The sequence below is a fragment of the Mangifera indica genome, chromosome 4 (genome assembly GCF_011075055.1).
Source record: "Mangifera indica cultivar Alphonso chromosome 4, CATAS_Mindica_2.1, whole genome shotgun sequence".
NCBI lineage: Eukaryota > Viridiplantae > Streptophyta > Magnoliopsida > Sapindales > Anacardiaceae > Mangifera > Mangifera indica.
Window position 1 is genome coordinate 18,042,159 of NC_058140.1, and position 15,665 is coordinate 18,057,823.

The window sequence follows — 15,665 nt, forward strand, 5'->3', positions numbered from 1 at the left end:
TTTGAAAGGTGACTTTCATCCCCCTTCCCAAATCCCTAATTTTTTTTCACTTTCCCTCCGGCCACCGACGACGACATGACTGGAGGGAGAGTGACGAGCATCGTTTAAATCTGGATGACACTCATTGAGCTTCACTGGACGACGCTCAACCCTCGTCGTCCAGAATAGACAACAAAACCTCGTCCAGATTGGACGATGCTTCGTCGTCCAATCCAGATCTTTGGACAATGAAGCATCGTCTAGAGATGGTCGACCTCTGGATGAAAATTTCTCTACTGTCGCCGAAAAAAGTGGTTGCATTTCAGGGGGAAAAATAATTTTTTTTAAAATTTAATTCAGAAGACAAATGTTAGTTTTTCAAATTAAATGGGAGAAATGAGATAAAATTTTAATTTTTTAATATTATTGATAAAATAACAAATTTACCCCTTAATCTACCAAAAAATATGTGGATAGGTATAAACAGATTAAACTTTGAGTGGGTGTTTAGGTTTTTCATCAGACATGGGTATGCGTTTAAGTTTAGGCTAAAAAATGGGTGGGAAATAGTGCTTTTCCCTACCATTTATTGCTAGGGTTTCTCAATTTTTTGCAAAGCCTCACGCCTTTTGCTCACTAACAAATGTTAACTCAGTAGGTTATCATCGACCACTCACTGGAGCCTATCTCAACCTCCAGTCGAAGCTCCAAAATATTACCTTAGTTTTCGGTTTCGTTTCTCTTTCAAGCTGTAGCTAACTTATCTTAAAGCAGAAAGTAAACATGTTCTGCTTTAGTAAATAAACTTAGCACTTTACGTGTTCAGACTTAATAAAAAACTCAATCTGATCATATCTGCAAACATTAAGCACAACTGGGAGGATTTGAGAGATGGGTCAAATTCGGAATCGCTTGAGTTATAGCAGTAGAAGCGGACAAGCAATGGTGGATCTAAGGGGCAGGAGCTCATAGCGGCCGAAGAAATCCAGTTCAAGTTGAAGATTCTGGAAAGACAAATTTTGGGTTTCATCACTTTTTTTAATAATAAAAAAACCTAACAAAATTATAATTCGAAAGAAAATGATAACAAGTAATTTAAAACCAAACCAAATAATTTTTTCTTTTTAATGAAAATAGATGATAAATGAGTAAATAGAATTTTTCAACTTAAAAAATAGACATCATCGGTTCATCTCAGTCTGAATGGGAAATAGTCATTTATTTTAAGGCCAAAGGATATATTTCTACCTAAAGATAAGTGTTATTTTAAGTGTTTATCAATTAATTTTAAAAAATTTAAATATTTATTAATTTTTTTAATTATTATTATGATAAAATTATTATTTAATAAAAATATTTAAAAAACTAAAAATTTATTATATTTCTCATCTTAAATTTAAAAATCTAATAATTTTTTTCTCTCCACACTATTCTCTAAAGTTTAAAAAGTGATAAATTCGCTCTTAATGTTTCAATATTCTTCTCTCTAGTGAACGACCTCTCGGTCAGCTTATCTCTTGCTCTTGGTCGCCATTTCATTCTCCATTGGTTGTCTTCATTTGGATGAAAACGATGAGTCATTTTTGTTAAAAATGAAGCCAACTAAATGAGGGTAAAATGACTATTGAGAGATAGAAATAAGTTGATCGGGAGAGAGAACATCAATGGTTGGGAAGTCGTTGTTTGGCAGAGAGAAAAAGATCAAAACTTTAGGGGAAATTTATCAATTTTTAAATCTTGGGTGAGTAGAAAGAAATTTTAAATTTTTAAACTTAAAGAGAAGAAATATAATAAATTTTTAATTTTTTATATGTTTTTATTAAATAAATTTTTTAACTTTAATAGTGACTGAAAAATTAATAGATAAGTGAATATTTAAATATTTTTAAAATTAATATGTTGGAATAAGTCTTTTGGCTTTATTTTAAAGACCATTCTAACCGAATGGGGGTTAATTAACTTTCCTAAATTAGCTGGGGCTTAAGGATCGTGGGGATTTCTACAGTCGTAACCAGTCTGGTTGAAAAAACATTCCACGCTTCAAATTGAAAGGGTAGCACTAGCGCTTACACATGAAGAAAACCCATGTAAAAGGGCAATGAGAGGAAGACAAGTGGGTTACGCAAGGGGAGATGAATGGACCCAGGACGCTAGGCTGGATACATCCGCTTATTTTCCCGTCGAAACATCTAATTTCTCGGCCATACATTGAATCATATTTCGACACGCGCCACTTCTGGCAACTGTTCGTTATTGATGGTACCGAAAGTACATGTATTATAATAATTTTATGATTGCAAAAATAACTCCAGATAATTTTATTGTGAAAAAAGAAAGTATTCATGTAAGGGGATGAAATCGATAATCACTCACTGAACTAATTAAAGTAAAAATTTCATCTTAAAAAAGGATGAACTCAGATTGTTTCATAGATGAAATTTTCTTTTTTATCATTTAAGATATTTTTAAGGTACATTTGATTTAAGAAATATTTCATTATTAAAATTAGAAAATCATCTTAAAAATAAATTATTTAATATAAATTAAAATTATATTAAACAAATTTTGACAAATATAAATAATTATTATATTTAATTAATGATAATAAAATAATAATAATATATTATTTTATTTAAATATATTTAATTATAATTATTTTAAAATATTTTTATATTTTATATTATATTAACTAAAAATAAAATTATTTTATTTTAAAAATTAATAAAAAATATAATTATAATAAATTTAATATCATTTTAATACTAATATAAATAAAATAATAAGGTCATGTTTTATATTATCTATTTCTATCACCTAACACAATAAGTAATCTCTAGTTATTACGGTGTGAAAGATTCGCCGAACCTTTTATTACAGAAAGTGGTCTGAAGTTGTGAAGTTTTTCAGTCAAACCGTTCAGTGGCGCAGTGCGTGTGGCTCATGGAACGTTTCACATAACGTGGTTCAGTGTGTGTAGTTTATGGAACGTTTCACATAACGTGGCTCAGCGTGTGTAGTTTATGGAACGTTTCACATCACGTGGCTCTTTTCCTCTTGCTTCTCATCAGTTATGCCAAAAGCCCATTTCCACTTTAATTTCAAAGTGAAGACAAATACGCATTATTACGAGATTTTAAAAAATAAAATATTTATCTATAATTAAATTTTTATTAAAAATCTCAACTTTAAATCCCTTCTAACAACAAACAACTCTCACTTTTAACTTAATTAATGATATTAGTAGCAATTCTATCATAACAAAATATCTTAGTTACAAAAAAAAAAAATATCGATGAGCACATTATATTTTTAATAATATTTTTAAAATTGAATCAAACTAATTAATTCGATCTGTTAAACTATAAATCAATATATAATTTGATTTGATTTTACATTTAATTTAATGTATATATAAATATTGATTTATTTGAAATTCGATTAAACTTAATAATCCAAAAAAAGATGATATCAGAGAGGAAGAGAGAATTTTTTGAAGAACATAAAAGAAGGTAACTATTTATTAGAAAAACTCAACAAAAATTTAAAAACTTGGGAGATCGTAGTTTTTTTAAATTTTAATTAAAAAATTATTAATTTTGAAGGATTATAAAAAAAAGATAAAATTTTATTTTTTAATATAATTAATTAAATAATAATTTTATAATTAATAAATAAATTTTCAAATTTTTAAAAATTTGACACCCAAGCAAGAATAGCACGAACATATATGAATAAAGAGACCCCACTTATAGATGAACATATGTGAATAAAGGGACCCCACTTAAGAACGAACATATGTGAATAAAGGGACCCCACTTATAGATGAACATATGTGAATAAAGGGACCCAGTTAAAGACGAACATATATGAATAGATGATGAATATATGTGAATAAAGGGACCCACTTATAGATGAATATATGTGAATAAATGGACCCCACTTATGGACAAACATGTGTAAATAAAGGGATCCCACTTACGGACGAACCTATGTGAATCCCTGTCAATCAAAAGGATCCCACTTATGGACGAACATATGTGAAATAGGCTGGATTTGAGTCGAGTTGAGTTTAATTTACAGCCAGTTCGAATTTGACTCAGTTCATATATGGGTGGCTCGAGCTCGGTTAAGGTCGACTCATATCGGGTTAGAGTTCGGTTTGACTCAGTTCGACTCATTTTTTGTTATCAAAACGATATCGTTTTTAATATATATTGATGAAAACAATGTCATTTTGTATAAAAAATTTTTTTAAAAAATCTATTGAACCAGCTCAAACTCGGCTCGTTTCAGGCTGGATCGAGCCAAGCTCATACTGGCTCGGCTCGAGTCCAGCCCTATATGTGAATAAAGAGACCCCACTTATGGACGAACCTATGTGAATCCCCGCCAATCAAAAAGGAAAGTGTCGGGTAACAGCCTGCCCATCTTCTCTCGCCTTATATATCCCTGCACTAGCCTGCTCGTCCTGAGTGTGAGCTCTGAATCCCTTTTTCTGTGACTCCTAAAGAAATAAGTCTGGTATCTTGTTTTTTTTTTCTTCTTGCATAATCATTTTTCACTAGAGTTGCTTAAAGAGAGGCTTATTTTTGTTGCTCTCTGTGATAACAAAGATGGGTGAGAATACTGGCAACCACCTACCTCATAACCAGGTGTTCGATCTTTCCCTTGACATGCCTACTCAAGGCGGCTCCGAGTGGTTCGGTGATAATGGCCGCCTCAAGAGAACTGGTAACTTACTTTTCTTAAAGTAAGAAGTAAGAAAGAGTTGATCCCACCCAAGGTTTGATCAAACCTTGGGTGGGATCAACTCTTTCGGCCTTCAGTAAATAAACTTACCGCTTCACTTTGCGTGCTGACTAATGATTCTTTTCATGTCTGATTTTGAACCAGGGAATGTTTGGACTGCAAGTGCTTACATAATAACAGCTGCGATGGGGCCGGGAGTTCTCTCTCTAGCCTGGGCCACAGCTCAGCTTGGATGGATTGTGGGGCCAACTTTCATCTTCGTGTTCTCTTTTGTAACCTACTACACTTCTACTCTTCTGGCTGCGTGTTACCGTTCAGGGGATCCCGTCAATCGCAGCACAAATTATACTTACATGGACGCTGTTCGATCCAACCTTGGTAAATTTCACCACACTCAATATTTTTAATCAATTTAGCAACTGGGTTTCTCTCAAATATCTGTATCTTTTATCCTCAGGTGGAGCTAAAGTGAAGCTATGTGGGCTTGTTCAATACCTGAATCTTTTTGGTGTGGCCATTGGCTACACAATTGCTTCATCCATTAGCATGATGTAAGTTTTACTTTATTTTTGTTAATTGATGCTCCTAACTTTGCTTTAGTAGTAGCTGAATGAATCTTCTGGTTTTTGGCCAATCAGGGCAATCGAAAGGTCCAACTGCTTTCACAGCAGCGGCGGCAAGAATCCGTGCCATATGAATAGAAGTCTTTATACGATTGGTTTTGGTGTAGCAGAGATAATTTTATCTCAAATTCCTGACTTTCATCAGTTATGGTGGCTCTCCATTGTTGCTGCGGTCATGTCCTTCGCTTACTCAACAATTGGTCTCGGCCTTGGCATTGCTAAAATTGCAAGTAATTACAGCTACCTGCATCTGTTTTGCTCTGATTAGATATTTAGGAAATTGTTGGTTATATAGCGAAGCTGACTTGACTTTTTCTGTTTACTTTATTATCAGAAACTGGAACTTTCAGGGGAAGTTTGACTGGTATAAGCATTGGCACCGTAACTAAAACTCAAAAGATCTGGACGGGCTTCCAAGCACTTGGTGACATAGCCTTTGCCTATTCTTACTCCATCATCCTCGTTGAAATTCAGGCATGTAACAGAGAGTGTTTGATATAGGGAAAATGACTATTCCCACGCAAATTTTAGGCCACTCCTAAACTTACACCCACAGAAGATGAAAAACTCCAATTCCCACTTATAGCAAAACTTCCATTAATTTTTTCTTATAAATGGAGGGATAAAATAGTCATTTTACTGTTTAAATTAAAAAGTTATAAAGTGTATTACTCCCACCCCCCAAAGTTTTAGAAACTAACATTTCACTTTTACTTAAAGTTTTTAAACTTTGAAAAGTAATATTTTTACCCCTAAACCTAGGATTTTCATATTTTTTAAAACTCAACCGTCTCTCATAACTTTCAAAAATAGCAGTTTCACCCCCATTATTCAACTTCATCTTCCGACATTGTTTCCGGCCTCCTCTTTCTCATAGTGCAACGGCGATGGTGCGATAAAGAGATCTTCATCTCCTTGTCACACGATGCGATAAAGAGACGGAGATCTTTTCGTCACACAATGCGATGAAAAGACATAAATCTTTTTGTCACACCACCCAGATGACGAGGGATGATGTTTTGTCGTCTTTCGTCGCTCATCGCATTATCTAAATGCTACGACGAAAGATAACAAAACATCATCCTTTGTAGTCAGAGATGGGAGATCGGTGGAATGCGTCAACCGTCAGTGGCGGCCAAAGAAAGAAGTAAACTTTAGGGGTGAAATCTAAACCCTTCAAACTTTGAGGATGGGTTGAAGTGTTAGTTTTTAAAACCTGGAGCGGGAAAATGATAAATTTTAAAGTTTATAAGTAAAATGACGATTTTACCCCTATTTTTAACTGAAATTTTGGATGGCAGTTTGGCCATGGGTGAGAGTTGAAGTTTTTCATCTCCCGTGGGTGTAGGTTTGAGAATGGCCTAAAATTTTGGTGGAATATAGTCCTTTTCCCTTTGATGTATTTTACTTTTGGAAAATTATAAACTTACATATGAATAATTGGTATGTAACAGGACACAGTAAAATCCCCACCATCAGAAGAAAAGATAATGAAAAAGGCATCACTAGTAAGTGTTGGAGTTACAACTTTATTCTACATGCTCTGTGGCTGCGTTGGCTATGCTGCTTTTGGAGACTCATCACCTAAAAATCTCCTCACTGGTTTCGGATTCTATAACCCATACTGGTTGCTTGACATAGCCAATGCCGCCATTGTTATCCACCATGTTGGAGCATACCAAGTTTTCTGCCAGCCCCTCTTCGCATTCATCGAGAAACAAGCTGCTGCGAGATTTCCAGACAGTGACTTTATCACCAAAGAAATTAAAATCCCAATCCCAGGATGTAGACCCTTCAGTCTCAACCTCTTCCGTTTGGTGTGGAGGACTGGTTTTGTGATCATAACCACTGTGATTTCGATGCTTCTTCCACTCTTTAACGGCGTCTTTGGTCTCCTTGGAGCTCGAGGATATTGGCAACTCACTGTCTATTATCCTGTTGAGATGTACATCGCACAAAAGAAGATACCAAAGTGGAGCATGAAATGGCTTTGCCTCCAAATCCTAAGCTTCGCTTGCCTTGCTATCACCATAGCTGCCGCTGCTGGGTCTATTGCAGGAGTTGTTCTTGACCTGAAGTCTTATAAGCCCTTTGCCACCAACTACTAATCAATTGAATCGAAATGGTAGTCCGCATTCATCAACATTTTCCAAGACAAGGAAGAAATTAGCGATTTCATTTGTCCATTTTCATATTCAATGTTCATATTACGTAAACAGTCATGAATGTCACTGGTATTGCTCTTAGTTTTCTGTTGTTTCATCTTTCAAACAAAAGTAGGACCAATGTATCCATAGTCGTAGAATCCTATAATTCCTGCGTCCTCCTCTAAGCTTATATGTAACTTTGTTTATTTTCCAGATGCAAAAATACGAAGAGTTTGGTAAAAAATGCGATTATGTCTCTGTCTCTGTTCACTTATTCCACATCTGTTTCTTTTTTGTGGTCAACCGATACTGAATTTATGTTATTTTTTAGAATAATTATATAATTTATTTGAAAATTATAATCAGGAAAAAAAAAGTATCTATGGAATATCTATTATCAACTATTTATTTGAGAATTATTCTTTTTAGAAAGAATATATTTTGACTTTGGTTGTTCTTTGCCGTTATTAAATAAAATATTGTGGAATGCAGTAGATTGAATTTGAGCCATTTTGATCTTCAAAATAAAGAGTACAAAAGTAAGAGCAATGCTATGTATACCTATTTTTGGTACATAATTTATGTACATAATGATGTGTCATCATATAATTAGGTGATTTTAAAACATGTATCATCATATGATAAAAAAATATTCAATCACATAATAACACCTCATTTATGTATATAAATTATGTATAAAAAATGAGTACATATAGTTTTATTGCAAAAGTAAAATCTAGTGGAAAATAATCAAAATTGATAATTAATATAGGGTAAAGCCATTTTTATATAACTACTTTAAAGGTCAACTAATTATTTTGACCAGAACTTTGATAAAATAAAGTTATTTTATATATATAATTTAGGTACAAACGATGTATTATTATATGATTGAATGATTTTAAATTAAAAATAAAATAATATTTAATAACACATCACCGATATATATTAATTATATATTAAAAATATATACACATAATATTATTTTTTCAAATATCTGTATAAGTATAGAGCAATATATATATATAACTATATCATGATATATTTATATGTGTATACATTTATTTTATTAATATTTTACATTTTTACTTTTTTTTTTTAAATCCACCTTATAATAAGATATAATATATAATATAAAAAATTAAGTTTTTGGTATGTAATTTGAGTACCCGTCAAAGGCAGCATTCTTTCATTCAACATGAATAATAAAAAAAGAATATCAAGATAACTATACGAAAGAAAAATCATTAAAATTGGAAAAGACATGGTGATGTGTTTATTAATTAATTTATTAACCAATAATATTGAGCCCAGGTTGTCTTCATCTTTCAAGACCCTATTTCTAAATGTTCTTTGAAATTCACTTGCTTCCAATGTTGTAAGATAATACTTAACAAAATTAAAACCAAACACATGTTATAATTTTTGGAGAATTGCAGAAAAAGAAAAATTAGCAAAGCGTAAATTCCATCTTCATTCTACTAAAAATCTTTCAATTACATAAATTTCATCTTCATTGTTTGAAAATGGAAATAAGGTTTTTTTAATTAGGGTTCATGTTGAAAAAGAAAATAAAAATTTTGAAATATATATGATACTGTTATGTTTTAATTGGTTATTTTAATTAGAGTAATGCTAATTATACAATATTTATATATAAACGTTAACATATTATTATATAATTAAATAGTTAAAAATTAAAAATAAATTAATATTTAATTATAAAATAATATATTATTATTTATATATAAAATTATATCTATAATTTTGTTGTTTTAATAAGAGGTAAAATTATAAATAAAAAATCAATATCAATTGCGTAAAAAGAGATCAAATATGGGGACCTCAATGTAATTTAATTTTTTTTTCTCTCGAATATGAAATTATACCATATGCCAACACAAGAAGGGCTGCAAAATTTTTTGTTGCTAGAATTGAGCTTCCGTAGTTAATCGATGGATCCCGTCTCTTATGCGATGATGAAACATTCTTCACTTTCCCTAGAAAATGTAAAAAAAAATTTTTTGAAATTAAGCATTAAGAAAAAGCTCTGTAATAGTTGTTAATAGGAATTGAGAAGCTGTAATTTAACCGACTTGAAATTGGCTCAAAGACTGCAATTAAGCTACAATACAACATCGAATTTCAGACCCTCCAAGTTATTGACGATCTAAATATTGCTTGGTGAAGGATGAGCATCATTTGAGCTCATCTCTTTGCCATCAACAACACCCCTGATACTGAACACAAAGCCGAATGCAACCTAATTGAGAACTATAAAATTGATAGCTGATTAACTTCACTCCCTTAAGCTTAGACCATTTTCCAGGACATGGCAAAATTTTTTCCTACAGGAATTTCAAGTCCCATAATCTGTATCATCAATGACTTCTGCTTATCTGCTCCATCTTCCACCTCATCCAGATGCTTTTGTTCAGATGCACTAATTTGTATTTTCGACCCATCATCAACTTTGTTTCCATTAACCTCAAGTGTAGCTGCCTGTGCACTTCCATCTAATCCCAAAACAACTATCTTCTCAACTATCAAACCCTGGTCTAAAGCATACTTGCCTTCCTGAACTTCAGACCAAACCTTCACAGTTCCTTCATTCACGGTCGCATAGAAATCAACATAAGTAGAGTACCCATTTCCCAGTTTCATCTCTGGAAGCTCATCATCATCAAGGAAAAGGTTCCCTTTGGCTTGACCATCAGACTCTCCTGCTGGGAAGGCCACTATGAGGGTAAAAGGAGTCTTTCTAGCTTCCTTAGAAATTAGTCCTCCTTGCTGCATTGGGATTATTGTATTCTGATACAAATGCACATTAACCACATGTAAAGGTGTATCAAGTGTAACATATTTTCCCTCCTTCGACACAATCATTTGTGTCAAATCAAATAAACTGTACCAAGTACCTGGGGGAAATAGTGCATTAACATTTGTTTTCCCCTGTTCAAGCACTGGAGACACCATGATACTGCTTCCCAGTAAGAATTGGGTGCTCAACCCATAACAATCAGTGTAATTTGTGAATGTGAAGAAAAGGGGCCTAGCAATCGGGGCTCCAGTATTATGAGCTTCATAGTTCAATGTGTAGAGGTGAGGAAGCAGTTTATACCTCATACCCAGAGCATTTCGAGCAGACTCTGCTACCGATTCCCACTGATAAAGCTCCTGTCTTGGGGAATAGTAGTTTGCATGATCCCTTGAGAAGGGGTAGAATGCACCTACTTCAATCCAACGGTTACAAAGCTCTTCTGTGGGGGCAGGATAGAACCCACATATATCTGAACCAACCATTGGCACCCCAAATATGCCAAAATTTAACATGGTAGAAATAGAATACTTTAAATCTTCCCAAGTGCCCTTATTATCGCCTGTCCAATGAGCAACATATTTACCTGATCCAACAAAAGTGGAGCGTGACAGTATAAATGGTCGCTTGCCTTCAAGCCCTTGAAGAGCCTTGTGAGTTGCAATAGATTGAGAAAATCCATAAAGACTGTGTGCATCATACTCCAAAACACCATTGTAGTGATATGCACTAGTGGCAATGGTTTTGAAACCTATAGGCACTTGAGTTCCGGATGCATTGATCTTGTAAGGTGGATCATCCCATCTTGTACTAGTTATGTTTTTGCAGTCCAAGCAACAGACCCAACCAGGTCCAGTTCCAGTTGGACATTGCTTGCCCTTGGGTATTTTGCAAAGTCCAGAACAAAAATTTGATGCCTCATTCATATCAATCCATAGGCCATTCACAGGGACAAGTTCATGAAAACGGCGAATTTCATCACCCCACCATTCAACTGTTTTTGGGTTGAGGAAGTCAGGAAAGTTGACTGCACCAGGCCAAACTTGAGCCAAGTAAGGTTCACCTTTATATTTGATGAAAACATCATTGGCTATACCTCTTTGGTACACACCATAGGTAGAATTAACTGCAATTCCAGGATCAATGATGACAATGTACTTCATGCCCATGCTGTGTATTTTGTCTAGAAATGCCAAAAGCTTTGGACGAGGATAGTTGTTAGGGTTGAGAGTAAAATCCTTGTGCCCATCCATGTGATCATCATCATTCCAGATCACATCCAGTGGAATTTTAGCCTCCTGGTACTTTGCAACAACATCCTCAACCACAGACAGGTTGTGGTAACCCCATCTACATTGGTGGAATCCTGCAACATCAAATTGAAAGATCAATCACTAAGATTTTAATTTTTTTTTCTTCGCTACTGACACAAACAATTCAGTAAGAAAGTCAAATAGGCACTGCCCAGTGCATGATGCAAAGCTCTGGCAATTAGGTGGAGAAACTGGGTTAGAAGGGTATTTTTGTGTCATAGAATGGATCTAAACTATCAATTGATATCAATTTTATAGTATGAACATCACCAAATATTAAGGAAAACATCCAGCTGCAAACATTTAAAAGCTGAAAACAACAAAACTAAAGGTTCTGTCACTATAATTTCCTAACCACCTCTTTTCCCTTAAAAGAGGGAAAATTCCCCTGAACTACTAAACCACCTCATTTCCCTTAAAAGAGCAAGCACCTGAATATTATATGCTAGGAAGGTCTCTTACTAGATGCTTATGTATGAAATGTATAGGAAGGTTTCTTACTAGATGCTTATGTATGAAATGTAATGCTTTTTTACCTAATTGCCTTTTTAACTCTAGAGACAAATACCTGTACACCCATGTGCTAAGGGCCCAACTTATTCACTTACATATAAATCAATCTTATCTTGAAATTTTCTTTCCCTCCCACCATGCCTTTATGAACAATGCTTAAATCAAGAAAGCTTAAGCAACTAACTAGAGCAAAGAGTCTCTGAACAACATGTGACATATGAGGCTATCTAAGAATTATTATAAATGGGGCTCTAACTTAATACAGATTATTTTGACTATTCCCCAATCACTTAAGACATTAAAATAAACATAGCTGTAAAAAGCAAGAGGGACAACAATGCAGTTTCTATCCCTCCTATTAAGATCATCTCATTGTCACATAACATGTCTCTTGCAGATGATATTTGAATGCTGTCTAGTTCTAGCAACAAGTAGGACCCAACTGAGCAATTACAAGCTGCAGTATATAAAGACTGAAAATTAACTGTTAAATTTCCAGCTTATGTGGGGAAGGTGATATTTGAAGGACAAAATTAGATCATTTTGGGGTCCACTACTTTCTTTGAGAAACTTACCTGGCAAAGCTGAGCATAAAAGCAGAAAGCTTCCACACAGATGATGAAGTTAGAATTAATGTCTTATCTTTTATGTGGACCTAAATCATTAAAGGTCAATTTAATAATTTATGAGAGAAAAAAATTTTGCAGATCTAAAAGTTTCCGGGAACAAGCCCAAAGAGAGATCAAACTAAGTATATGCTCATGGTCATGATCATGTAGCATCATCGCAACAAACATAAGAAAAAAAATTCTGATTATAAAATAATTAGGAAGAATAGAGCTTTAAACAAACATGATAATTTAATAACACAAAATGGGGCCAACTTAGCAACCTAAATTAGAAACAGAAACAAAACATAATAAATTAAAATGTGATTTGAAAAAAAAAAATCACAAATCAGTCAAGATTTGCCAAAAGACTTGGGCTACCAGGATTTCACATAATGAAAGGAATATGCTATAATTTCTCGAAAAAGGTGTTTCCATGAAATTATAAGCTACCCTTTTCCTCTCGGTGACCATCTCGATCATTCTGCTAAACATGACATTAAGCTAGACACAGTTGCTAGTATAATGATAGTCATAAAGAAAACATTTAAAACAAATATCAAATGGTTAAAAAGTGTTTCTTTGTCAAATTATATACAGTGCTTAGCTTAAAAAATAAATTCCTTTACAGACAATCTTCTAGTAAAAAAACTATTTTTTCGTGAGGATAAGAAAGAACTTCTAAAAAAGTTCGCAAATTTGGTGCTTTCTCGTAATAAAGAAAACAGTCACTTGTAAAAACTTCATCGCTTTTTATATCATTATCTGTTCCACCGCTTCAAAACCTGAAAGCAGCCAGATTTTCAATGCACATTTTCCTCTTTCTAAAATATACTAAAGGGCTCATTTAATCCAATGCCAACCACATCAACAATTAAAATACAAACAATAATTTAACTAAATAAAAAAAGGCACAAAAAATATATAATGCAGAGAAGAAACAGATATTCATACCTAGAGACCAGTAAGGCATTGGGGCAGGTCTACCAATAAAGGAGGTATATTGATCAACAACGGCGAGAGGTGTTGGTCCTGCAAAGAAGTAAAAGTCCAAAACACCCCCAATTATCTTGTATGTTAAAGAAGTCCCTGTATAGAAGACATCCATGCCATTGCTGTTGAGCAAGAGAACGGCATGTGCATTGGGCTGACCACCCACATTCCTGAGATCCATGTACACAGGATGAGACCCGTAGAGATCAGTGTTCAGATTAATGGCTGATACATCAGTTGTGTACAGAGTGTATGGATCGTTTGGATACAGTTTGATCCCATGAGGTTGTGTGTTCTCTCCTAGGCCATACAGTGAAGCATCTTTGGGTAATTTTGTGGAGATTTCAATGTACTGATCTTTAAACACCATTTCACCAAATGGATCTGATTGATCAGACTTTGAGTTGAAAAGAATATCCCCATTTGATTTTCTTTTCACCATAAAGCTAAATGGGTCTGCGGTGTAGCTGAAGATGAGCTCATTGCTTGAGTAGTCCGAGACTTTCACTGAATCACCACCACTCTTTCTAGATTTTGAAATGGTTAGCTTCATTGTTGGTGGTTGTTCTCTGGGTAATAGATTGTAAGGTACTTCCCATCTTTGCTTATCAGCATCGGTTATATGTACCCTCAAACGATCTTCAGTTTCATGCCTATAAAACACAAAGCCAATTTCATTATTAAAATATATAAATGAGCTTCGGCAATTAAAGCAATAAACTAGCAAGTGTTAACCGACTTACTTAACATAAAACTGCAAATCAGAAATATCAGAACCGTATATTTGGTTCTTCTGCTTGACTTGAAGCAGACCGACAATGCCTCCGCCAGGGGTTTCTTCAATGGAGACTAAACGGTAGCCCTTGCCAATCTTGGCGGGGGCGGCATCAGAGGAATGTAAACATAACAACAAAACAAAAAGAACAGAATAAAACGAAGAAGAAGATGAAGATAACATTGCTATTGAATGGCTCACTAGGAAGTAAACAGTGAGCGACCAAGAGGAAAGAAAACAGAGGAACTTGATGAGACTGTTGATGGAAGGAAGATATAAATACAGGAAGGAAGGAAGGAAGGAAGGAGTGAACTGTCAAGTGTAGAATTGATTGGGTACATGTGAGGTGAAGGAAACCATCTTATGCCTGCACGTGATGATAATGCTTGGTGGGTCCATTGTTCCCACAATACACTGTTGTTGTACTCTCTTTCTACAGACTATGGTCCAACCTTTAATTTGGTTTATCACTGCCGTTAATTGCGGGCCGGTAAAGTTTTTATCAAATATCTTTTAATAAACATATTTATTACAATATTTTTTTTATTTTTAAATGGTAGTGGAAATTTTCCAACGGCAGTGATAAATCCAAATCCAAACCATCATTTATTATTTTGGTAAAAATCATGTTTATTCATCATTATCTTTCTGATATTTTATTTTATTATTATTAATTATCCTACTTAAAATGCGGATGTGATGACGCGGAGATTATATCTAGGGTTAATTACATTTTTCACCCCAAATTTGACTTAAAGTTTTCATGAGTAACACTTTTTCACAAAACTTTGTCTTAAAAAAATATTTTTACAATCATTAACTTTAAAACAATAAAAATAACTCTTTTATAAATACCTAAAATGTTTTAAATATAATAATATAATTCTTTTAAAAGTTTAAAAACTCACAAATTACCCATCAAAATCTTTTAAAAACCTTAATTGAAATATCACTCTCTTCATAAATTATTATATTACCTTCATATATTTTAAAAATAATATTATAACTATAACCCATATTGTTTGTAAAATAACATTTACACTTATAATTTATTATATTTTATTTAGATATATGGTTGTAACTATCATTTTTTGAAATTGTCGAAGATAGCAACATTTTTTTAAATTTGAAAATCACTTTAAAATTT

The 15,665-nt window shown here is 33.5% G+C and overlaps 2 protein-coding genes across 2 annotated transcripts; one reads left to right on the forward strand and one right to left on the reverse strand.

Annotated features, from left to right (window-relative positions):
* Nucleotides 1-4,476: 4,476 nt before the first annotated feature.
* Nucleotides 4,477-7,801, forward strand: LOC123214895 (amino acid permease 3-like). The gene is made up of 6 exons (XM_044634910.1): nt 4,477-4,710; nt 4,873-5,106; nt 5,186-5,279; nt 5,367-5,581; nt 5,686-5,825; nt 6,806-7,801. The coding sequence occupies exons 1-6, from the start codon at nt 4,593-4,595 to the stop codon at nt 7,457-7,459; spliced, it is 1,455 nt and encodes a 484-aa protein (XP_044490845.1). The 5' UTR covers nt 4,477-4,592; the 3' UTR covers nt 7,460-7,801.
* A 1,769-nt stretch (nt 7,802-9,570) lies between these two features.
* Nucleotides 9,571-14,810, reverse strand: LOC123214467 (alpha-xylosidase 1). Its single transcript, XM_044634237.1, has 3 exons — nt 14,487-14,810; nt 13,705-14,396; nt 9,571-11,682 (listed from the first exon to the last, which is right to left on the reverse strand). The coding sequence occupies exons 1-3, from the start codon at nt 14,699-14,701 to the stop codon at nt 9,812-9,814; spliced, it is 2,778 nt and encodes a 925-aa protein (XP_044490172.1). The 5' UTR covers nt 14,702-14,810; the 3' UTR covers nt 9,571-9,811.
* Nucleotides 14,811-15,665: the final 855 nt, after the last annotated feature.